This window comes from Ammospiza caudacuta, chromosome 2 (assembly GCF_027887145.1).
Source record: "Ammospiza caudacuta isolate bAmmCau1 chromosome 2, bAmmCau1.pri, whole genome shotgun sequence".
Lineage (NCBI taxonomy): Eukaryota > Metazoa > Chordata > Aves > Passeriformes > Passerellidae > Ammospiza > Ammospiza caudacuta.
Window position 1 is genome coordinate 78,282,630 of NC_080594.1, and position 26,213 is coordinate 78,308,842.

General features: G+C 37.1%; 1 protein-coding gene across 1 annotated transcript in view; it reads left to right on the plus strand.

Moving 5' to 3' along the window:
- The window catches only part of GPC5 (glypican 5), a 598,063-nt gene that overhangs the window by 73,722 nt on the left and 498,128 nt on the right, over nucleotides 1-26,213 (plus strand). The window contains exon 3 of the mRNA XM_058800184.1: nucleotides 18,221-18,915. Coding sequence (XP_058656167.1) covers nucleotides 18,221-18,915 — 695 coding nt within the window. The remainder of the gene's footprint in view (nucleotides 1-18,220; nucleotides 18,916-26,213) is intronic.

A 26,213-nucleotide genomic window follows, 5' to 3' on the forward strand; every position in this document is an offset into this window, starting at 1 on the left:
AACATAACATAAATTTCAATCTATTATCTCAGAACACAGTGTCCCACTATAGCTTAACAGTATTAAAGTACTATGATACAGATTCTGTACAATACCCTATCAAATGAGCATGTATGATGATATTACCCATTAGTTTTATATGGAGTCTGCCAGTATTTCTGTTACTGAAACATACACGACTCAGAAGTAGACCTTTCCTTGGAAATTGAACCATTTTTGCATGATGCAGAAGCTGGGCAAGTTTTTTTTACAAAATGCTATGCTGTTAGCACCTATCCAAAAATCTAGTAGATCTGGTCTTAGATTGGATAGCTTTAATAGCATAAGCAGTCTAACCTGTTCACTCAATTAAATACACCATTTCAAAGCAGTATTTAATTGCTCACTATTGCTGTAACTATGACTGACAAGTGATTTGTACATTGTATTATTTATTATCACACAGTAAGAAAACTAGAATTTTTTGTTCAGATTTTAGCACTTGACACTCAGTGAAAGCAAATCTTCTAAGTCTGCAAATCATCTTTAAAAGATTAGATCAAGAAACTAAGTCTAAAAGAAGCAATTAAACACCAAACAGGTAGTTAAGCATCAACCTCAATGGGCTCCTACATTAAGATCTGACACACAAATTGCAGTGTGATGTGTGACAGACTGATGAAGCATAATATTCTGTATCAACCTGTAAACTGACAGACATTCTTGATACAAGTGAGTGAATAGGCTTTGTGTGTCCAGCTAACAGCTGTCTTTCATGTTATACCGAGAAGAAGTCAAATTTTATTGAACAGTAATGATCTTAGATGACTCATTGACAAACTTATCTTTGATAGCAAATACCAGAAGCTGGAGAGAACTTCACTGTCTACCTTCAGAACTGTAATCTGAAAACATGCCATTTAGCTGGTACCTAACTCTACAGGTCCTGCAGTTTCTGAATTCCCAAAGGTGCTCAAAAAGTGTACTTCCATAAATATGTAGGAGCACTTCAATTTCTAATGTTTCAGTTTTTAAATTAACTGTGGTGGTGGCATGCAAAAATTAGAGGTCCCCATGGCAAAATCTCTTGGATCCTGGTTCTCACAGAGTGTGCTAGATTGATCTCAGCACAAAATACTGTAATAGCCCTGGCTTTTCTTGGAGGCTTCCAAGGAACTGATAGTCTTATTTTGTCTACTAATAACACTGAACAGAGTATAAAAAATCCAGTTGCACTTGCTTTCTACCTGAAGGAATTAGATACGTTTATTTAATAATTTTAATGCATTCAGCATGAAAATATAAGCTGCAACTCAAGTAGCTTTGAAAACTTTTCACACTCTCTTCTCCAAAGTAGATTTCTTTCCTGCTTTCTAAATAATAGAACAAAACTGTTCTCACTGTTAAGCCAAATAATTGATTTCCTTCAGATAAGTGTACTTAACACATTATTTGAAAATGCAGTCTGGTTTTTTTTGGTCAGCATTTGATCCAGGATCTCTCAGACTAGCTCAGGTTTTTCCTTCCTGGAAAGAAGTAATCACTGAGTTCCAGAAACGCACAACATGAATGAATTTCCTGTATGTTTCACAGTCAAGGATCAGACGTAGTACAGCACAACAAAAAAGATCAAGGGCCAGTAACATCAATAAACAATGACTTCTTATCACTATGACCAGTATGAGATTCTAAGCTCAGTCTCCCTTCTGGCCTTTGATATCACACATCAGAAACTGATTATGTCATATAGGTGATCCCACACAACATTGTTTTTCTCGGAGGAACTTAGAAACTGTTACTGGGTAATTTCTCTTCTGGTGTGAAAACTATTATGTGTGGATCATTAGCAGAACTAGGCTATTTATTCTGTCCCATGCTGTACTGGAAGCCACTTTGGGACACAGATGGATGCCACAACCTTGTGCCACTTACACATCAGCAATATATTATGTTCTGTGTTATTTTCAAATGATGCTCTAAAATACCTCTCAGAATTTTTTTAGGACTTTAGCTTTTAAATAATAAATAATCTTCCTAAGGTGAGATAGGTGTGCATATCAGGAAAGGATATACTCTGAAGAATAGGGTGAGCAGTTTTCAACATCTTCCATTGAAGGGAGAAGTTTCTGCTGGCCCAAGTGCTGGCAAAACTCAGACTTCTCTTCAGATCCTAGCTAAGTGAGAAAGACCAGAGAACATCAGTGTACAAAAAGGTTTTTATTCACCTCCAGCCTGCTTGGATGCTGCTTAGAAATCTCTCTGTAGAGCTGGCTCAACTTTGTGTACAAGCATTCTTAAAAAATTGAAGTGTTACTATTTAATAATCACTGGATTCCTACTTTCACGTCTTGCTCTCCTAGTTGTTTTGATTGTAGACCTTCTTAGGAAAATTAACTTTATTTTCTGGAAATTGGAAATGCTGCATACCTGGATTTTATCTGAAATTCAGGAAATTAGCTAGTCTTGCAGCCAGACCCAGAAAAAAACCCAAATCTGGGATCTTAATGTCTATGGAGATCCAGGTATTTAGAATGCTTTATTTTAGGTGGATTTTTGGAAATAAACATTTAGTTCAGAGAGTTGTTTCAAGTGAGACTTCAGTGGAAATAGTAGTTTGCTAGTAAAAGTATCTTAAAGTCAGCAAAGTATTTCACTGCAGTATTGCTTTTCTATGGGAACTATTCTATGGGAGTATATCTATTTCTATGGAATAAATTTTAAAAAATCATGTCAGTATGGTAGATTATTCTTTAGGAAAAAATGTATTGAAATAGCAGTGTGTTGCATCCCTGTAAGATACTGTAAGAATGGAAAATGGGTGTTATTAAATTCTTAAATGTATGGTAACAGACCTGTATATCAAGCAACACATATTTATTGACATTAAAAGCGAATATATTACTGGTAGATATAAAGGTATTCAACACATAAAGGTTCCCAAAGAGTAAAGAACTCTGTAAAATATTGTTCCCTTTTTTATCTCCTCTCCCCTCCCTCAGTGTTTTAATTAATAGAAATTATCTTTGTGGCAATTGAAGGCCTATGAACTAGGCAAACTCAGTACTAAATCCCCCTAGAACTGAACCGAATTGAATTCGCAGACTCCTAAGAGTGGGATTAGTCTTCTCTAATTTTAGTCACTATAAAGCAGCTAAAAGAGTGTCTATTCAACTGCCTCATTTAGGCTCAGGCTGGTTCATAAAGGAAGGGAATTCCAGAGTTCAACTTACCCCATCCTAAGGTGGATGGTTGCCATAATCAGAATGAATTGTGTCAGTGGGAACTATGGCTTGTGCAGTTAAAGCATGTTTTTAATTAATTAGTAACCTTATATTTGCCTCAGGGCTAAAATATGAGGAGGTGCCTGTCTGATTATCCACTGGTTATCCAAATGGATGGGGTAGGTGAAGTGTTTGACTTCTGTATGACTATAGTAAGATGAAATTAATTCTGCTGTAAATTTTGAAAAAATAATGTTTGGGCATTAATTGTCTCATTATTTTGATACTACAAATTACAATATTATTGTTCATATAAAATATTATTCACTTTATTTTTCCCCCATCCTAGTACACTGTTTAGAGAGCATACAGCTGCATTGTTGTTACCTGCCCATATTAACTAAGCCATACAGCAGTACTTGTTTCCTTATTTATTATTGAAAATTATTGATTTGTTGAGATTGTAACAAGAAGTTATAAATGATGCATAAACTGTATTAACAGATAAAAGACAGAATAAAGCCAGAACTTTGCAATTTTAAAGTTCTGTTATTATTTATTGTGGATTTAGAAAAGCTAAAACCAGTAAAGCCCAAGAAGCAGGGAACATTCTCCTTGAAACAGAAAAAATATTTTATATTGATTTTTTTTGCCCTTTTTTCATTACTCCTCTGAATCTTTTTTTTGTATGTGCTATCTATAAAGACATATGACTGTAATATGAGTGTTCACAGACCTGTGTCTGCTCAGTGGAATGGTTTATGGTATGGTGTGTTTTTCCACAAAAAAATATGTATGGGTGTCATCTTTTCTCATGTAGATGGACGTTTCCTAAGCCCCATATTTTCAGTTGATCCACAATGACTCTTACAATGCTACTTCTTTTTTTCATGCTTCCCAAATGACCCATGATTATGGCTCATGTACAGAAAGCCAATTAATTTATGCACCTAGAATCTAACATACAGCAAAATGTCAGGTGAAAAAAAAATTTGCAAAATCCTCATGATAGGAATAAGTCAGAGAATCTAAGAAATAGGTGTTCAAAAAATGTTCTTATACTCCGCTTCACGTAGGTAATGCTCGTTGAAGCTTCTGAAGCACGCTTCTGAAGTGCACATGTCCTCTGGGTTTGAGCCTCCTACCATGTGATTAGTTGCATCTTTATTTTAGGGTAGCATTAAGATATATTAAAGTATATCGATTTGCATTATCTGCCAGCTAGAAGAGGATGCCTTCCTTGCTGTTTGCTTTGAGTCAAATGACCAGTTTCTGAGGGCAATTTCTTGCCTCCAAGAAGGAGAGTCCTCCATCAACAGTCATGCTGGTTTGAGGAGTCTTCTTGAACCCCTGAGAGCAAGAGTCTCAAGAAAGAGCAGGATGATCCTGTGTCTTTGCTGTAAATGTCATCTCTCTAAGACCCACTGATAAAGAGAGGAAGGAAATTACTTCTCAGAACATTCCTGTAATATTAAATATGTACAAACTCCCCATACGAACTTCTGGTCACAGAAGAGAATACTGGGGCACTTACAAGAGTCTCAAGTGACTGAGTAGTTCTCTGCTGTTCACCTTCCTCTTGTTTTCACAGTTTATTATTTGCTGATTTGGAAGTATAATCATTCCCGCGTGCACGGGATTTGAGAAGGGAGTTTTTTACTGCTCTTTTATACAGATGATTTTCATGGTTATGGAGAAAGGTTTTACATCTTTTGTATATCCTGTGTTCAGAGTAACAGTCTGTGTTCAAGAGCTGGGATTATCACTTATCCCTCAGGATTAAAGTGGGACTAATTTCCATGGCTTTCTTTTAAAAGAAACATACTATTGGAACTGAAACAAAAATTTTCTCTCCTTGGATGGTCACAGCAGATTGGTGCTCTTGGTTTTCCTACTCCCATCCCATTCTTCATAGACTCCAGTGTGGAAAAGAGCTGTGGTTTTGTCACTACTAAGTAGCCAACTGAGAAAATAGTTTAACATTTGATCTTCTTGTCAAACTGGATTTGACAAGGAATTGAAAGGCATTTGGTAAATTGAATGGAGAATAGTGGTGCTACTTCCAGTCTTCAACAGACAGTACACGATTTGTATTGCTTTTCTCTCCTGTACCTCTTTTATCTGTTTAATCTCTATTAGTAGAGGGTGAGGGAGCCCTGTGAGGAGTTCTGAAACTATATACAATATTCAGAAGTTAAATGAAAGGTACACAAGAGCAAGAAAATACTACAGCATGGCCCTCAACATTACAGGAGAAAGTTTGCCCAGCACTGAACGTTTGCTGTATCAGCATTGCTAACTGCACAGGTCTCTGGAAATATCAGACTGCTGGCCAAGTAATACAGTGTGGCTCATGTCCACACCACTTAGGACTTCTTTCTAGAGCAGCATGGAACTTTCTTTTCATGTACTGCTTGGCTGTGTGTGCACTCTTGATTTTGCATGATATTTTTTAAATGCATTTTTTTAGTCTGCAATAATAGGAGGGCTGAACTGCACCTACCAAAATAAACCCAAGGTACTTTGCTGTATGCCATGGGGTGTCAGAAGGATGAAGGAAATGGGAAGCTTTAAGGAGCAATATTGAAAGAGTGTGGAGAGTGCTGAAGCTTACAGTTTCAGCTATACTGTTTTTTCAGAGTGGTCCCTGTAGTAAGCCTGTCTACAGAACCATACAAGCATTCTTGGAAAGAACTAGTAGGAGTGATCTGAAACAAATCTGGGAGTAAGCTATTAATTGTATGTCTAGTGGTAAATATGCATAAATAAAAGGAGATGCATACAAATTTGTGTCATGTGACTACTAAATCAACATTAAACTAAGTGACATCAAAATGAAATGGAACATGGCATCCAATTTGTAGAGGCATATTTTTCATTGTTTGTACAGGTTGTATTTTTTTTTTTAAGAGTTCATTACTTTTAGCAGAAATTTATTCTATGATATAGATTGCATTCATGCAGTGGAAGTTAGATGAATACATAATAAAAAACATTTTATCTACTTGCAAGAAAATAGTCTCTGCACAAGTAAACCTCTGGAGCAAACAGAATTTGATCTAATTTTCTACAGCTGGAATTCAAATACAGCTCTTCCAAGACAACAATGTGGAAGTTATAAGTAAATTTTTAACTGAGATAACCAAGATGTACATGTGAAATAGCAAAACTAATGATGATTGGTATAATAGAGTGGATTGATGAACTTGTCACCATCAGCTCCCTCAATATAAAATGGAGAGAGGCACTTTTTTGGCATGATTCATGCCCACATAAATATTTTTGCATGATTCATTTTCCCATAAACATCTGAAATGTGTCAGATGAATCATACCTTAAACATCCCATAAGTTTCTACTGTTGAGAAAAAGAGAATATGGCATTTAGCTGAGGTGGTAGCTGAGATGAATCACTACCCTGTATACTTATGTGACAGGTGTGATAAACAGATGTGATCTTTATCTGCTGTCTTGAGGATTTTGAGTTTGGCATTGTCATTATTTAGTGAATATAAACTACTTTCAACAGTATTGACATGCATGCCTTCAAAGATACATATGAACTGGAAAATATAAAATTGAAAGCTCTATAATGAACCTCTTACTTTGTATTACAGATATGAAGTGTGTTTTAATAGATGATATCACAATTTTATCACTCTAGGGGCATAAATCAGATTCTGATGCAGATCCATTGAAAAAAGGAGGAAAGGGCAAAATTTTCCCACATGCCCTATCAGGATCCCCTAGAAACAGTTACCTTTGTTCAAGCCCATCTATCACCCATGTTTATCAGTCTATTATCAGGTAAAGGACCCCTGTGTACAGCTAGGGAGCAGCACTTGTAAGATGTAAGCATGTTCACGTTCTGAAGTGCCCTAGTACTTGTCTTTGGAGTTCTAGATATAGCAAAAGACTGAAAAGGGTAAATGTTTTATTTTTTGTTAAACAGAAAAGGAGGAAAGTAGACCATTTTAAACTTCTTAGACTAATTTCAATTATTGGGAATAAAAAATTGAGTTATTTAGAAGCTAAAAACAAGAACATACCAAGCAATAACAATGTTACAAGTTTCCCTGTAGGGAAATGGATCCAGAATGTGGATTTGTGAAAAGCACAGGTGTTAAATCAACTGGCTTTCCTAAGTCTCTTTATGATCTTCAACGTGGCATTCTCAAAAGTAATTTGGGAGTGATCTTGATTAAATTACCACTAAACAGATGCTAAAGATTTTGTAAATGTTCATTTGATTGGTTAGCAAGTGTTCACAGTCAGACTAGAAAAAGGCACTTCAGATGTGGTTCTTAGGCAGGTACAGACACGATTTTCATCCCTCTGTTGAATGGTGAAGTAATCAGTGTGCTCTCAGTGAGGGAAGGCAGCAAGAGCTCTTTCATAGGGTGGAAAATAGAGCTAGAATTCAAAATGGGGTGTATGTGAATTCTGCACTGAGGCAGGAATAAGATTGAGTTGAAGACTGAAGAAGGACTGGCTCAGCAGTTGTTCTGTTGAAATAATGTATAAAGCTTAGTGTTTCCCACCGTAAACATGACTTAGAGAAACCATGCAATTCTGAAGTAGTTTAGCAAAACATTTTTATAGCAGCTAGACAGGCATAGCTGAATTTGGAACTCCTAAGCATCCAGCATGTCCACTTAAACACATAGTTTGGGCAATTTAGACTTCCTTTTTGCTAGTATTTAGAATTAAGTTCAACTACATAGGGGCAGAATGTGCCCCCCCTTATGACTGAAATAAGATTATTCCTTTTAATAAAAAGAAGAGGAAAGATTTTTAACATTTTTCAGGAGTAAGATTCATCTCCCAGTTTCTCTGATCTAATCACCCTCCTTTCTCTGTATAAATAGAGGAGAAAAGCAGTATGATTCATCTCATTTCCATGTGGACATCTAAACTAGGTCAGATAAATCATGCCATCATCCTCTCTACTGGTAGCTGAGATGTGGACAAATCTGCTTAGGAGATGTATTTGGTCTTTAGAGATGTCTACTGTCATTTGCAGAGAATCTAATCTGAAATAACTAAGAGGAGGAAGAAAATAATTAGTTCTCATTGGTAAAAGCAAATGAGAGTATGGTGAAATACTGGAATGATTTTCTTGTAGGTTGTGGCTTCTTTGTTAATGTGCGTATCTTAAGGATAGTTTAGATTAAGATGTTAAAATATAAGGTCATAAATCAAGTTGAACCTGCTCTGGGTTTAATGGATGGATTAGAACACATCTTAAGTGCCTTCTAGCCTTGTGTTTCTACATGGTTTCATTCTTTAGTGATAGATCTTCCAGTCCTATGTAATCTAGGATACATAACTGTAAAGGGAGTGGGCAGGTAATGATCCACTAATAATAATGCCAGAAATGCATAACCTTTGTCACACTGCACAATGGGGCAAATCACATGATGGGGTAGGAATTACTGTGGGCTTGTAGTTTGGAAGACATGTATTTCCATCAGCTGATATCTCCAGGTCCTTCCTGGAAAGCATTCCATGCCTTGAGAACGTGTGAGGCAGCAGTGCTTGCAGGACAGGGCTTAGCAGAACATCTGCTAACAGTGTTGGGGTGAAAGCAGGTAAAGCTAGACTGTGAAAGTAGATAATGCACTGACTATACTCATAATCTTTCTGAAATGAAACTAGCATCATTTAAAAAGGCAAATTATCTTTTGTGTATTTGAAAGGAACTTGGTGAAGTCTAAAGAGCGTTAAGATACAAAATTTAAGAGAATAATTTAATTATATTCAGCCCATACTCAACCCACATTTATGCAATTACACAGTAGGAAATTGATATGCATTTAAATCTAACATCAATTTTTCTCTGGTCCATTGAGTGAGCTCTGACTGTATATTAATAGTCATAAAAAGGCATTATGCAAAACAAAACCAGAAAATAATAGGTGGGATAATAATCTCATTAAAAATGTATTAGTATTTAAAAACAGGATATAAAAATTTTCAGAGTAGTCTGCTTCTTGAAAACGTGTGTAGACTATTGGAAGAAATCCAGACTAAATGAAGAAATCTTGGGTTTGACTTCTTCCCTGTTGCCGTGAGGTCAGAGAGCTGGACTGAGAAATCAGATGGGAGATCCTTTGTTCTGCACCTCAGCAGAGGGAAGGCTTGGAGATTCATGGCCTGCAGGGGACAGAAGGGGTCTCAGTGGAACCTAAACAGTTCCTCTGTTCTTTCATTCTATGTGCCAAAGCTACTAGCAACTCTGGACCATTTAACATGTATTATTTTATCCTTATTTTCTAAAGAATGAGTCATTAGTTGATGTAGAAATTAATTGTATAAAATCAGGATTCATACTGGATAAGGAAGGATGAATTGAAGTAGAGTGAACTGTTCCAATCCGTACCAATGCTTGATTTTAAGATGTTATCATCAAAAGCAGCTGCACAGAATATATCATACATTTGTCGTTCTAGAAGCAATTACTCTTTCCTGGGATTTCCCTAGAGTACAAGTATCTTCTGAATTTCACTTAACTTAGATCAACTGTATGTGCTTTCCTAGCTGGTTTAGAGAACTGGAGTTTTACATTTTTCACAGGGGCTATTCTATTTTCTGCTTCTACTTGTGAATGAGAACATTTGGCTGCCTGGTTATCCACTTCATTTGAGCCTTGTCAAGTGAGAAATGCTGCATTTACTTACCTGTCTGAAACTTGGAAGTGCATACTTCATTCTTTTTTATATCATGTGCCAAAATAGGTAATGACATACATGGCATAGACCAAAATGCCTTTTGTATCACCTGTGTTAAGCAGAATTTTGCACATATCACTAATCATGAACAGTGCTAAGGTCACTAATCACCAATATACCAGAGCTATACATAGAGACATACAGTTTTTCTTCTTGATATCCAGTATTTACAAAGGAATACAGAACTAACTTCAGTGCAGTATAGATGCAGTCATAAAATTCATTGTTCTTGCATCTTCCATGAAAAACATGGATGTTTGTTTAAGAAATGAAGCCTTAAGGATCTTTTTTTCATATTTTTTTTTCTCTTCAGTAAATTTGAAGTTAAGCAAAGTGAATTGAAAGATAATAAATCCATCTAATCCCTTACCATGCTCTCTTGAGGATCTTTGAAACCTATTACATATAGTCATATGTCAAGTAAACAGTCTTCTTAAATTCCTTTGACTTACTGGTCTGATAATTTTTGGTGTTGAATTCCTCTGACTGTCAGATGCAGGAATTCACTGAATCTCAATCAACACTTAGAAAAAAACTGTGAGATTAAATAATCAGTGATACAAAATGAATATATTTACTTGTTTGATGTGCAAGAAATGTTGATCCATAGTGTTGCATGTGCTAGAACCTGATTGACATTTCACTTTAATTTGTATACCCCCCCCAGCTTACTGAAGATGAGTAAGAATTGTCACCATAAAACTGGGAAAATTGAAAAAATAAATAGAAAGTCAGGTTTTAAACTTTTAAACAGAAAGACAAAAGCTTCATCTCATGTCAGTTATCATCGTAGCTTTATGGAAATCTTCATGAGGTTGTTCTTTCTTTTCAAGTGCAATTTCTCTGTGATTCCCAAATAATTAATTCCTATAAAAGTAACATGTATAGACATAATGCTCCAGCAGCTCCCTGGAACCAACCATATATTTCATTCTAAGAAAAGCAGATTACAGGTGTGAAGAGGAAAAAAAGATTTGCATAAATACATAAGAAGTTTGTAATTTATCTACCATTAAGACCACTTGATAGAAGCTTGATCATCTAAGCTCTTTATTTGTATAAATTGCAGTACTGAATTATGTTTAAGGACACTTCCCTTTATGCCAGTTCCCTACAAAAATCTTAGGGCTTCAGTGCCACATCCCTTTATAGTAAAAGTGAGAGGAACAAGCACTTCCAGTGAGCACTTCATCTCAGTTTAAGGTTGTCAGAAAGATGAATCATGCCTTAGAAGTGCTTCTTAACTCACATCTATATAGTTTGAAAATTATGTGAAATGAATTTATCTTTCTAATCTGTTAATTTTCTTGCCCTCCTATCTCAACATCATCCTGGTATAAATTCTGAACAATATGTTTTCATGCATCTGAGATGACTTGCTGTCCTTATTTATTATGGCAAATGTGTGAAAATGGTTGTCTTAAATCGGTATCAATTTAATGTCCTTTTGCAAACCATGCACGGCAGTTTATGTCAAAATATTTTCAAACAATTTTGTTATAAGATACCAGTTTTAAAGCTCTGATTCCCTGGAATGCCCTGCTTGCAACTCTGAGCATATTTTGTTCCACAGCAGTAAGCGATCTATTCAGAATTTGGAAATATTTCCTCTGGGAAAGTATTGCCTTGAGTGCAATGCAAAATCCGAGGGAACGCAAGCAGAATTCAAGAGGAAAAGAAAATGGTTTGGTCGAGCTCTGTTAATTGCTAGTTATTTCTCTCCTGACACCATAGAAAACAATCTGCTCATGTTGCTTCCAAAATGACAAGATGAATGGTTCCATAGTCATCACTATTAAAAGGATAACACCAGACTGAAAAGTAAAGGAAAGAACAGTTTTGAGAGAAAAGTGGAATCATTGCTTATAACTAGATAAAATGATAACCTTGCATTATTCATTCATTCTTTCATTCATATGACAGACATTCAGTATTAAAATATGATCTGTCGAGGTAGGATTAAATACTTGACATTCCACTTAGGAGTATGTTAAATAACAAATTCAAAGGCTAGATATTTTAAAATCCACAGCAGCAAGTTTCACTGAAAAGTTCAAAAATAATCTTCTGAATCAATTGTGATGATTTCCATTAAGTCATAAAAAATTAATGTAACTCCAAAGAACTGGATAAAAAATAGATTTATTCCAACATTTTATTGAAAAACAAAACAACACCAAAAACCAAAACAAAAAATGAAACCAGCAAAACCCCCCAAAACCAAAACCAAACAAAAACCCCAACAAAAACAAGCAAACAGACAAAAACCTGCCAAAAACCCCCAAGCAAATGACAAGATTTGGATCACCACGTCAAATCACTGGAACTTGACCTTTTCCATTGTAGGGCTGTTTCTCAAGTGCATACCTGAGAAGATGGAGAAGGAAAGGAAAACACACCTAAATTTGCTGATTTAGAAAGCAAATTCTACATAGCAAAATAGCTTGTGTCAGGTTTAGTCAGGAAAAATTAACACTGCGTGATGATACTGAGTTGATTATTAAACAAGAATGAGAAGTACACTTACCAATTCAGACTAGTGAAAAGATGAAGCACGGAAATGAGTGAAATTCATCTTACCTGGCTTTGGACATTTCTCTACATTCTATGTATTGCTTGACTTGGGAATGAGTTTCTTATGAGTTCTCACAATTTCTTTGGGGGAAAAAAAGAAGAACACACCTTACATATGGATTTGAGACAATTTGCTATTTCATTTCAAAGTGCAACAGTTCTTTTTAGTGTAAATAATGCTTATAGCCTGAATTATGTATGATTATGTATGATTGCTAATTCCTATTAATATTCCAACTAAAGCTGTCCTATGCCAACTTCCTTGTGTCCTGATGCTAAGAAAAAATCCCTAACACAAGCCCCAACTAAAGAGAATACAGTATGACTAAACCAAACTCCAAATCACAGGATATGTAGGAAACTCCTTGAGTATATCAATAATATGCCACTGAACACAGAGCAACTTAGGCAATGGTCAACCAATTCTAATTCAAGTTTGTTGAATGTTTGTGTTTTTTTCAAAGACAGCTAAATTAAATTCAAGACCAGACAAGACCTGGCAAACTCTAAAGTCTGTTACGAGTACTTTGAGCTATAAAAGCCCGAGGTGCATCGCTGCCCTTTGGCAACACAAAGCTGGTTATGCTACAGGTTTCATCTGTTATACCTGTTTTCTTACTGACTTCATTGGTGAGTCTGCAGTCTGAGAAATGGATTAGTTTGAAATTTGTATTAATGAGGAGCAGTTTCAGTGAGTCCCAAATCTGTTTAACTATCACCCTATTGATCTCTCTCCCATATAACCTTCACAGGTAATCCCTAATGAGTTCATTCTTTATAATTCATTTATATGTCTTGAAGACTTGATCATTCCAGCTCATTTTTCTGATATTCTAAATGATTCAGGGATTTTGCATTGTATCTGTCACTTGCTAAATAGGAATAACTACACTGAATTTTCCACCTACCCATAGTTCTCTGTTTGATGCATTTTAAAAAAAGATAGAATGAATGTAATGCTGTCTGGATTAATTTCTTCTCCACTATTTTTTTTCATGACTTTTGAATGCCTTTTGCTTACCTGGCTGTAACTTGTACCTGAGACATTTGTTGTGACTCTGGAAGGACAATGCATGCAAGGTACATTTGATTGTACTATAAATCTTTAGAAGAGGGAGCATGATGCTTCTGGTTTGTTTGTGCTACCCATAAACAGAAGAAAAACCTACAAATTCACCAAACATCGATGGCAGCTGGCAATACTTTCCCATAGAATTTTTCAAATCATAATAAATTTATAACACGTGTAGGTTTTCCAGGTGTGCTTGGATTTAGTTATTGATTCCTGTATATTATGGGCTGACCCTTCAGATAGTCCAGGCTCGACAATTTTGGATCTCCTCTGGACTGTGAAAGGCAGTCTTGCTAAATACAATGTCATAAATCAAGGATGGATTTTAACCTGTCTGGTAATAATTTATTGAGTTCTATCTGTTACCCTAAATATGAATTAATTTATAATATGTAATTTAGGCTGGTGAATTATTACCAAATTATAAGACTTCACAACTTGTTGGACCGCTACTAATACTAGATTTTTAATTTATTAGACTATGTCTGCATTACATACCGTATGTTCTTCAAAAGGTAGTGCTCAGCATCTAGAACCATGCATTGTCTCATTTAGCAGATTTATAGAACATCTGTGTAAAGAAAGGGTAAAATTTAAAAAGTGTAATTGTTTTACAACAGCAAATAGAAATGTATTTCAAATTAATTTTCTAAGGTATCTATAGTATAAAGACCCTTTGCCAAAACTATTACGGGTGAGAATTGCAGGGCTGATTTAAAATCTAACCCAAATTCTATTTCATTCAGTGCAATATTTCCATTAAATCTGATTAATGTGCAGGAATAAAAAGCTGGACTTGTTCTCTTTGTTCTAGTAAACAAGTCATGTGTATTCGTCTGATTTTTATTTTAAACCCATTTATCCACTGGACTATTGATACCTTGGAACTTCTTTGTAATTTAGAACTCTACCCATGGCTCCAAGGAACTAAAAGGCTAAAGGCAGAGAGCAAACCCTTTAAAGCACTGACCTGATAGTTATTTTTACATCACTTTATAATCACTTTGTTAAACACACTAGTATAAAAAAATAATATATATATATATGTACTGATATGAAGTATCAGCTGAAAAAATGCTATACATAAACAAGTTCTCATCTATAAATTTCTTAGCCTCATGTTTTTTTCTTAGTAAAATCAGGAAGAGAAATACTACTGTTCTTAAAAAAAAAGAATTGGTTAAAATATGGACAGCCCTGAAATTTGATTTAGGAATGTACAAACAATGGTTTTAATTGTCACCAAAGAAAAACAAAATTAACGTCATCTGTGTAAAAACGAGACATTATTAATAGTAGAGTTGCACAAAGTATCTCTAGGATATTGTATAGCAGTTAATATGATGATCTCATAAATTATGGAGATAAGAGACACTGACCCTGAAGATTAAAAATCATTTGATAACAATAGAAAGAGCTTGTCTAGCTCATCTTAGTTATACTTAAAATGTATTTTATATGTATTACATTTATACTGTTTGAAAACTCATCACTTCTTTTATGTTGCTGAGTAATTAATGCTGATTATGTTAGTCTCAGCCCATAGATTTAAAAAATAAACAAATTGCTAGTTTGCAGTATTGAATCAGTATAACTTGTCACTGAAGTTTCAAAAATGTGCTGTAAATGACATAGATTGCCATCGTAAGGTATTCACAGGAGCTATTCAATATTGAAAGTAAACATACGTGTGATTTGCTCTCTGTTAGCAAATTTGCTAAGAGCAAAACAAATCTCTGAAATAGCCATGTTTATAAAGTAGAAAATGTGTCAGTAGAAAAAAAACTTAACACATTCTGTTAGAAATCATGAAATGACAATTAAAAGCATGATGCAGAATTGTAAACACAAGTGGCCAGTATCATCACATTCTATTTAGAAAGGCAGAAATAGTCAGTAAATTATGTAGTTGATTATTGTACTCATTCATCTGGGGGTTGCTGAGGCGCCAGAAATATAGTTCAGTATTGAAGATTTGTTATTGTTTAGACCACATTGTAAAATCTATTGATTGTCCACATGCAGCATGATTTATTCTTTCAACTAATATTTGTGCACTTGGTAATAGGATACTGCAGCCATGGATTGTAACAGACATTTAGATGATCACAGATTTTATGGTTTCCATCTAGGAAAGTAATAATAAAAAAATTAATTTTCCTCACATTTTATTATTTTAAGCCATCTAAACCAAGAATCAATTTTACTTCATTTTTTTGGTCTTTGCTCTTCTAGGCTGCTCCAGGATTTTATATAAAGGGTTGTCAAGTCTGTGATAACTAGTTACCTAGCATTTAGTTCAGTGGTCTCAGCACAGCCATCTAGTATCATTTTAAATGCAGAATGTTTATAATAAAGAGCCTACAGATATGACACAAGACCTGCAGAACACAAATGACCTTTTAGACAGGCAAATAAAAATGGCATCTACCATTAAAAATGCTATCAAACACTCTTAGGTGACTAAATAAAATTTCTCCAGCAGGCCTGCTTGTTCTTTGCATTCCTTATTTCCCCCAGTAAAAATGAGATATATTACAGTTAGATATTTAATAATGTAGGGCTGTAATTTAATTTCCCATGTACTCCTGCCTTCATGGGAGCTGAGTTTCCAAACTGCCTGTACAGCTGGTGGAGATCTCATCCTTGATTCAGGTGCCTTAAAGTGGGCATCTTTATCAGTTTAATCTGCCCTGTTTGATTTGTTGTGCCTCATTGTCTGCTCCAGAAGGAAATGGGTCTCCCATAGCTCAGGGATGAGGTGTGAGGGCTGGTGGAGGTGTTGGGAGCTGCAGAGGTACTCAGCTGGCACTTCTGCGTTTTCACTCACAGGATAAACCCAAGAGGTCTCCATTGGTGGGAACCTAGCTTCATGAAGGGTACTGACTTTAGGAGTATGACTTTTGAAACAAATTAATCTCTTTGATTTTTGGCATTATCTCTTTGACATTATGAATTTGGCATCTATGAATGATTGTAGTGAAATTCACTTAAGGGGAAGTTCACATATGTATGTGACATAGAAATAAAAAAAAAAAACAAAAAAACAACACAAGTGAGATGCGCTTTCTGACTCCTTACTGTGAGCTGTCAACACTTTTTTCTTACGTGTGCGAATGCTAGAAGAATAGAAAAGAGAACAGCAAATTCAATTTAAGAGTGGCATGAAATACGAAACTAAGAGATAGCAGAGGAATGATTGTGATTTAGAAGCATGTATCTCTCTTTTATTGGAGAAAAGACAGACTAAATACGAAGTATATGTAATTTTTTCACAAGGCATGGAATTTCAAACTCTCTGCAGTCAGCAAGAATCCTTTCACTGACCTGGATGGAACAAACATTTTATCATAATATAAGGCTCTTATGCATAGGTATTTGTAAAATATGTGGTAGCCGGTCTTGTCTTTTTTACATTTATTCTGGTTTTTCTACTATACTTTTCAGTCAGTGACTGACCAGCAGACTTCAGATTGCTTATGAAATCGCTTGACATGGTTTCACACTATTTGATTCTGCCTGTATTTAACATCACTGTTTAGACAGTATTAACTGTACTTCATGCTTTTCCTTACTTTATTTTTACTGTCTTATTTAAAAACAAATGGGAAAAAAATACATGAAAACTTGTAAAACTTGAAATAGGTGTTACTGTGTTGTAGCCATTCAGTGTATAAAATGGGTTAATATTTGTAATATGTCTTCCTGTGTTTCTGTTCTCAACTCTAAGCCAAATTTCTTTTTGATCCATGTATTGCTTCATTGCCTTCCCTAAAGTGCAACCTTCTCAGGCAGATCTAGGGAATTCCTCAATGCAAACATTCTTTTTGTGTTTTGAAAGCTGATGTTTTTCCTTACCTGCAAATCATAGATCAAGTTAGAAGAGGATATTTTTCCAGTATACTTAAACTGCTTTATTAAATACTACTCAGTGTATTTGAGGATTACCACCTAAAGTGTGAAATGGAAGTTTGTCCATTCAGGCTTTATTCATTATCCAGTTTTTGAGGCTCAGCAAGGGATTATCCATCAGTTCCTGAGGAAAGCAGTTCTTGACCATACCAATTGCCAGACGAAACAACACTGCTTAAAATCATGTTCTTATGTGTGTTTGGAATATCTGCTTCCTCTGGAAGACACAAAATAAAAACTGATCTTTAAGAGTTATTAAGTTTTAATAGAATTGAACAGTTGTTTATATTGTTTAATGCTAATTTTGCCCATCCATTTAGGATGGTAAGAGGAATGGCATTCCTCATTACTCTTATTGCAGATTGAGTCGTGAGATGAGAGCTCATGTGTTTATATGCACAGACAGATACAATAGGACTTTTCTGTATTTTGTAACTTAATAACTCAGCTTACAATTATTTCCTGTTATATATTTTTGTTAGGTTGTGTTTAATGCAACCTGCAAAGAAAATATGGATTATTAATTGTGTTGTAACATTACAGGTAAGGTGCTTACCTATATAGAATTGACAGTTGTTGTAGTTTGTGCAAAGTTTGTCTCCTCAAAAATTCTAATGCAAAAATTATTTTTGATATATGTAAATTGTCCTAATATAATTGTTGTGTGTTCTTACTCTAATTTCTTTTTTTAAAAAACCTAAAAATAATGATTGATTTGTTGATTTATTGCAGAAACCTTTGAAATGCTCATCAGACTGGCTGAGAATTACACAAGCACACTTTTCTGCAATGCATATAGAAACATGGCTGCTGAGGCTGCTGTGCACGTGCAGGAGTTTTTCACAGATGTTGGGCTCTTCCTATTTGGCACAGACGTCAGCACAGAGGAGTTTGTGAATAGATTCTTTGACACCCTGTTTCCAGTAGTGTACAACCATGTGATTAACCCCGGTCCGACTGACATTTCCCTGGAGTACGCGGAGTGCCTCCGAGCGGCGAGAAGAGACATCAGGCCCTTCGGCAGCATTCCCAGAAAGGCCGTAGGGCAGATGGGACAATCCCTCTTACCCAGCCGGAGGTTCTTGCAGGCTGTGAACCTGGGGGTTGAAGTGATCAACACGACAGACCACCTGCCCTTCTCCAGAGAGTGCAGCAGGGCTTTGCTGAGGATGCAGTACTGCCCCCACTGCCAGGGGCTGACGCTGAGCAGGCCCTGCCTGGGCTACTGCCTCAACATCCTCCGGGGCTGCCTGGCCCACCTGGCAGAAGTTGATCTCCACTGGCAGGGCTACATCCAGGCCCTGGAGCAGCTCTCAGGAGCCCTGAGTGGAGCACACAGCATCGAGCACGTGCTGCTGAACTTCCATTCCCTCGTTCACGACGCTCTGGTACAGGCTCGGATCAATGGGCCAGAGGTATCTGAGCAGGTAAGACGCTGGTTTTATCCACACTCAGGGCAAACACGAAAGTAGGAAAGGTATCACTGATAGCTGTTACTTGTTTGGCCATTTCTATGGTGAGGTACACATTTGTATCTGAGTTCAGCTTTATTTTACTAAGCAGTTTCTGGGAGCACAAAAGATACTTTTCATGAACATAAGAAAGTTATTTGATTATTATCTTATGTGCACATTATGATAAATGTAAACAATCCTTATTTTAGATACCTCTGGCCTGCCTTAAAGAACCTATGACTTTGCATATATTATTTCCATAATCTTGGAAATTGGAATATTTCAGAGGAAGCAGCACAGTTCATTTGGAACATGAAATGAGTCCTATCTTAGAATTAGGAGAAAAAAAAATTGTGTGAGAACTCTGTTAGCTCTGAATGTGTTAAGAATTTTAGGATACTGTTATGGAAAGTAGACAGTATTTAACTCCACTTTAGGGCAAAAAACTAGTATATATGCTAATTTATGAGGGTAACTACCAAAATCCAAATATTTCCTGTATTTTATTTAATCCACATTTTTTCTTGTATTATTACATGCAGACTTCACTGACAGTGGCATATTCTGTGTTAAGTACTGGATCGGATAGCTTGGTTTGGGGAGATGCCTTTAGTTTTCTAGTACACCCCAAAGAGGCTGTCTGGGTGTCCCTGTGCTGTGACATCAGCTGAGGTGCAGGGGCACTTCTAGGATGCCTCAAAACTGATTAGCTGAAGTTAAAGCTGTGTCTTCTGCTCAGCAGCTGACATGACCTCTGACAATAAACAGCTTAGCCTAATATCAGAAATAGAGGTTTCTTCATTTCTTACTAAAACCCAGAGTCTGATAAAACGGGTTCTTTATCCTGCTGTAATCTGTGAATAGCAGGGTTCATTTCTTCAGATTTCCCACTATATCAGCTTTATACCAGCCACCTTCATGAGCCATACTATCCTGCTGCTCAACTTCTTGAGAAAAGCTGTCATTTTTTTTGTAAAAGGGTTTTTCACTGATTTTGACTCAAAATGGTTCACTGATGTCTCTCTAATTCCCAAGTTATTTCAGACCTACAGTTGCCTTTTAGGGAAATAACCTGTTGTTCCTTTGATTTCTTTGGGATCTTTCTTGCCTACCCTTTCCAGGAACAAGCTAGAACAAGCAAGTAAAGGTTCAAGGGATGGACTTGTGTTTCCTACTTCATCCTGTGTCATTTAATTTGAAAAGTTTTAGACTTGGATTTTCAGCAGTACGTTATCATTGGCCCAGACTTATAAATCTCTCAGCACATTCATGTTTTCAAAATGACAGTTTTTACAGTGCAGAATAGTATATATTTCACTGAATTTTAAATGGGTGAAGAGCCCTCTACTTAGTATTTTTGCTTAATGAAAATTCCATATTGATCCAAAATATAGTACTTTAATTTGATATTCCTGAAAACTGCATGGCTTCCTTCTCCCCATCCTTCATTCAATGTAAGGAATTTCTAAAACTTCTATGTAAAGAATTCCTAAAATTTCATTTGTAATGATATTTGTTGCCAGTGTGTTTGTTTGAAGATCATGTGTTTACTAAGGCTACATTAAAATCATCTGATATAGAAGCATTTCCCAGCTTCAAAACCCACATACTTCATTTTTGACTCCAACTGCACCAGACCTAGACATCTCTTTCACCTAATTTCTGTTATAGTTGACCAGTCCTTTCTTTCTTTGATCACTAATTTGGTCAAATAAGACTATAATGCAATATGATCCCTTGAAAAATGGTTATCTAGTCAGTATATTTCATATTTTCCCATTTATTAGGTATCAAGACTTAACTCTGGCATGTAATAAATATAGTATTTCAGCTTTAAGAGGTAGAGGATGGGAATTTCATTGAAATGGGCTCATTAATATTTATTTTATCTTCAGAGTGACTCATGAACCGTTTCAGGTTTTGATAAGCAATTAATGCATCAGTGACTCTAACAGACAGGGAAAGGATGATTATGAGCAAGCAAATAATGGTTTGCTTAGGCATGCAGCAGTCTGCCATTTTAAAAGAGAATTTCATTACTTTTTGTGAGTTTTAAAGAAGTGAACAGAGAAAAAAAAATTTAATGTTTGGAAGTTTCATATATAATTATGCAAGTGTTAATGTGAGAATCTAGAGTATCCTGCCTGATGATACATGTAGCTGTGCAGTCTTTTTATTCATTCATTGCTGTTTGTGTAAATAACCATATTTAAAGGATTCTTTTAACACTTTGCAGGAGTATTTAAATCTGATGTATATTCATGCTCTAAGCTCTGTGTGGTGTGGAAAGAACACTAATGCCTATATAGCATGGCTTCCTTTTACAAAACTCTTTTTTTTCTAGTAATTTACAGCTTGTTCCATTTTCTGCTTGGGTCAGCAGAGCAGTGCCAACTCTGTGTCCATCTGGAATTTATCTTTCACTTTCTTGTTACTGTTTCAAAATTGCCTTTAATTCTGCCTCCCACAGCTCTGCTGACTGACAAATATAAGTGCAGCATCTGTTCATCATCCCGATACCTGTGCATTATTTGATGCTATTCTGCAGAATTTAGTGGAGGTGTGTGGGCTGTGCAACTATTCATGTGTTTCTGTATTTTCACACCTACATATTGTCATATATTTAATACCACTTCTGTTCCTGAAGTCTATATATCTCCATATATTGCTCAGTGCATAGTGCACCCTATGCTTTTTAGCTGGAACAGAAATTTTTTAGCAAACATCTGTGTGAATGCTCGTGCAGATACAGTGTAATAGGAGTTTAAGAGAGCTGTACCATACAAAACAAGAACAGTGGCATTATTAGGATAATCTGAGGAAGAGGTTATGTGGTTCTTACACTCTGGATTACAGCTAAAAGTGCCCATTGTTACAGAGCACCTTGCAGACTCATCCTGTGTTTCTTTTGTGCTCAGCCTGAGTTGCCATATGCTGGTCTCCGAGCTTGTGTACAGCCAAAGAAATCCTGTGGAGGGCACTGTACAGCCTGATGAATGCACAAGAACTTTATACCACATTTAAGTCTTACGCACATGTCAAAAACCCCAAACCAAAATACCACAACAAACCAAAAACCAAGCTAACAGAAAATCCATGGAAATTTTTTTACAAGTTATAATAAATTGTTTCATGCCACCCCCATTCTGTTATTGAAACCACTGTCAATGTTAAGACAGAAGGACAAAGAGGTATTTCAGCAAGATCTACAAAGTTTTGGTGTGGATGGAGCCTACTATCCTCAGCACAGGAGCATTTTCCCACTCCCTTTATGTATGGGTTAATGTCACTACCCCAGGCCATGAAAGACACACTCCAGTGTCATTTACAGTGTGATTCGACAGCAGTTTAATCCAGTGTCACCCTGATTGCCCAAGTCCTGCTTTGGCACCATGCTCAGCTCTCTGTTCCCCCCCTTTGTCTCCATGCCTGCTGCCCTGGCAGCTGAAAGCCAGGCTGGCGGAGGGAGTGTCTGTGCCCTTAGCTAGAGTTCCGTTTTGCTGTTTGAAGACTTGTGCTGCCACGCATTGAGTAACCCGCAAGGGAGAGGTTCATTGCAGTGGAACAAACAGAGGACCTGAGAGAAGGGGAAGTGGGTCAGGCAAAAGATGAAGGAAAAGGGGAAAGGAAAAGGAGAAAAGAGAAAGCTAAAATTCACAGGGCTTTATAGTTGAATTTTCCCTGCAAAATTTGCATATGAGTTTTGTTCTTGATTCCCAAAAGATCAATGGTGTCTGAGTTTAATATTGAATAAAAAGAGATGAAAAAGAATATTGATTAGTTGTTCATTGGCTATTCTGAGCACTGACGATTTTGGGATCTGAAGGAAAATGAAGTATGTGACCATGATACTAAAAGATACATATGCATATAAAAATGTGGGAATCAGAAACACAATAAAAAGATCACAAAAATTCTGGCATTTCCTTATTTTGAAAGTGAGGAATCTGTGCTACAGGTTTGGTAAAATTCTTGTATGTATTTTTTATATGTAATATAAGCCTACATAAATTCAGAATGGGATTTTCAAAAATGCTGTGTCTTCACTATGTTCTAAGAAATTTTCAAACAGTTGTAGACAACAAAAATATCAATATATCTAAATATTGTGGAAGCTCTCAAGTCTGTTCTTCTCAGTCTAATCCTGAAAGAATATTTAAGTTATGTGTCTTCTAAAAAATAGGCATAATTATCTTCTATTAAGAGAGACTTTTGTCTTGTTATTTTTTAATCAGCTGTCTGATATTGGAAAGAAAGAAAGGTCTTCCTTGGGGCATAGAATGCTAGCAGAAGGAAGAATTTAATAGACTTTATTTTGAGCCTTATTTTTCTTCCTATTATTTTTCCTGGAATTGACTAGCTATAAACAGCCAGAATTGCTATAATAAAGTGATATCTTTAAAGAGAGTAAAAAGGATGAGACAGAGAAATACAGGTTAGTCAGCCTTACCTCCATCCCAGGAAAGGTGATGGAGTAACTAATCCTAGAAACTATATTCCAAACAAATGGAGAAAAAGTTGATTGGGAGTAATGGTTAACCTACTTGTCATCCTTAATAGGACAGCCAGATTGACAGGATATGGATAGGACATTGGATGATGTCTACAAATTTACCAAATCCTTTGAGACTGTCTCCTACAACATCCTTAAGTATAAACTGTCAAAATGCACAGTGAAGAAGACTGAAAAATGGATGGGTGGCTGGACCCAAAGGATTGTCACCAGTAGCCCAGCTGGAGGCAAATCATTAGTGCTCTGACCCCCAGGGGTTGATATTGGGGCAGATACTCTTTAATGTCTTCATTAATGGATGGGGTGATGGAACAGTTTACCCTCGGCAAGTTTGCAGACAGAACAAAACTGGGAGGAGCAGCTGATACACCAAATGGTTGTGCCATTCAAAGGAACAGATTAAAGAATTGACCTGAGGGGAATCTGATAAAGTCCAACAAAGGGAAAAGTCTTGTACCTGGGGAGGAATAATCCCACGCATCAACAGCTGCTCGAGGCTGACTGACTGGGAAGCAGCTTTGGAAGAAAGGCATGAGGCTCCTGGAGGACACCAAGCTGAACATGAGAAATGCACCTGTACAGTAAAGAACGCTACCAGCCTCCTGTGTTTCATTAGGAAAAGTGCTGCCAGCAGTTTGAGGGAGGTGATCCATCCCTTCTCAACACTGCTGAGACCCCATCTGAAGTGCTCTGTCCAGTTCTGGGCTGCCCAGTATGAGAAAGTTACGGAGTGACTGAAGTGAGGCCAGCCACAAAGATGAATATGAGACTGAAGCATCTTCCATACATGGAGAGGCTGATATATATATATATATAGAGGTATTCTGTATATGGGGCTGCTGAGCCTGGAGACGAAGAGGCTCAGGAGGAATCTTATCAGTGTGTATAAATAAGCAGCTAGGTAATGTTTCAAGATCATCAGCCCTTGTTCTTGTGGGTGACTTCAACCTACCAGACATCTGCTGGGAACTTAATACAGCAATAAAGAGGCAGTCCAGAAAATTATTAGAATGTATGGAGGACAACTTTTTGTTGCAGCTGGTGGGTGAACCCCCCAGGGGAGGGACTATGTTAGATCTGCTGTTTGCAAACAGAGATGGGCTGGTGGGAGATGTGGTGGTTGGAGGTCGCTTGGGCAGAGTGATCATGAAATAATAGAGTTCTCAATATTTGGTGAAGTCAGGAAGAGCACCAGTAAAACTCTTGCATTGGACTTCTGGAGGGCAGACTTTGGCCTGTTTAGGAGACTTACTCAGAGCGTCCCTTGAGAAGCAGTCCTAAAAAACAAAGGAGTTCAGGAAGGGTGGGCATACCTCAAAACAGACATCTTGAGGGCGCAGGAACAGACCATCCCTGTGTGCTGAAAGGAGATTTTGGAGGAACTTAAGAATAAAAAGAGGATGTATCAGCGTTGGAAGAAGGGTCAGGTCTTTAAGGAAGTATTCAAGAAGGCAGCTAGAGCATGCAGAAAAAAAATTAGGGAGGCCAAAGCTCAGTTTGAACTTAGAATGGCAACTTCTGTAAAGGATAATAAAAAATGTTTTTACAAATACATTAATGGTAGAAGGAAAGGTAAGACCAGCCTTTGTTCTTTATTGGACAAAGGAGGGAACTTAGTATCTGAAGATGAGGAAAAGACAGAAGTGCTTAATGCCTATTTTGCATCAGTTTTTAGTGGGAAGATGACTTGCCCTCAAGACACCTGCCTGCCTGGGCTGGTTGATGGTGACAGGGAGCAGAATGATCCCCCCATTATCCAAGAGGAGGCAGTCATAGAACTACTGAAATGCTTGGATATTCATAAATCTATGGGACCAGACGGGATCCACCCCAGGGTAATGAGAGAGCTGGCAAACGAGCTTGCAAAGCCACTCTCCATCATTTACCAACAGTCATGGCTCACTGGTGAGGTTCCGGATGACTGGAAGCTGGCCAGTGTGATACCCATTCACAAAAAAGGTGCAAAGGAAGATCCTGGTAATTATAGACCAGTCAGCCTGACCTCAGTACCTGGCAAAATAATGGAACAGTTTATAGTAAGCGCCATCACGCAAAATTTACAAGATGGCCAGGGTATCAGACCCAGCCAGCACGGATTTAGGAGGGGTAGGTCATGTTTGACCAACCTGGTCACCTTTTATGACCAGGTAACCCACCTAGTGGATGCAGGGAAGGCTGTAGATGTTGTTTACTTGGATTTCAGCAAGGCCTTTGACACTGTCTCCCACAGCATACTCCTAGACAAGCTGGCAGCCCGTGGCTTGGACAGGAGCACTCTGTGCTGGGTTCAGAACTGGCTGCATGGCCGGGCCCAGAGAGTGGTGGTGAATGGTGCTGCATCCAGCTGGCGACCAGTCACCAGTGGTGTCCCTCAGGGGTCTGTGCTGGGGCCAGTTCTGTTCAATATTTTTACTGATGACATGGATGAGGGTTTAGAGTCCTTTATTAGCAAATTTGCAGATGACACTAAGCTGGGAGTGTGTGTTAATCTGTTAGAGGGACGTAGGGCTTTGCAGAGGGACTTGGAACGGTTGGATGGATGGGCAGAATCTAATGGGATGAAGTTCAATAAGTCCAAGTGCCAAGTCCTGCACTTTGGCCACAATAACCCCCTGCACCGATACAAGCTAGGAATGGTGTGGCTGGACAGTGCTCAGGTGGAAAGGGACCTGGGGGTGCTGGTTGACAGTCGATTGAATATGAGCCAGCAGTGTGCCCAGGTGGCCAAGAAGGCCAAGGGCATCCTGGCCAGTATCAG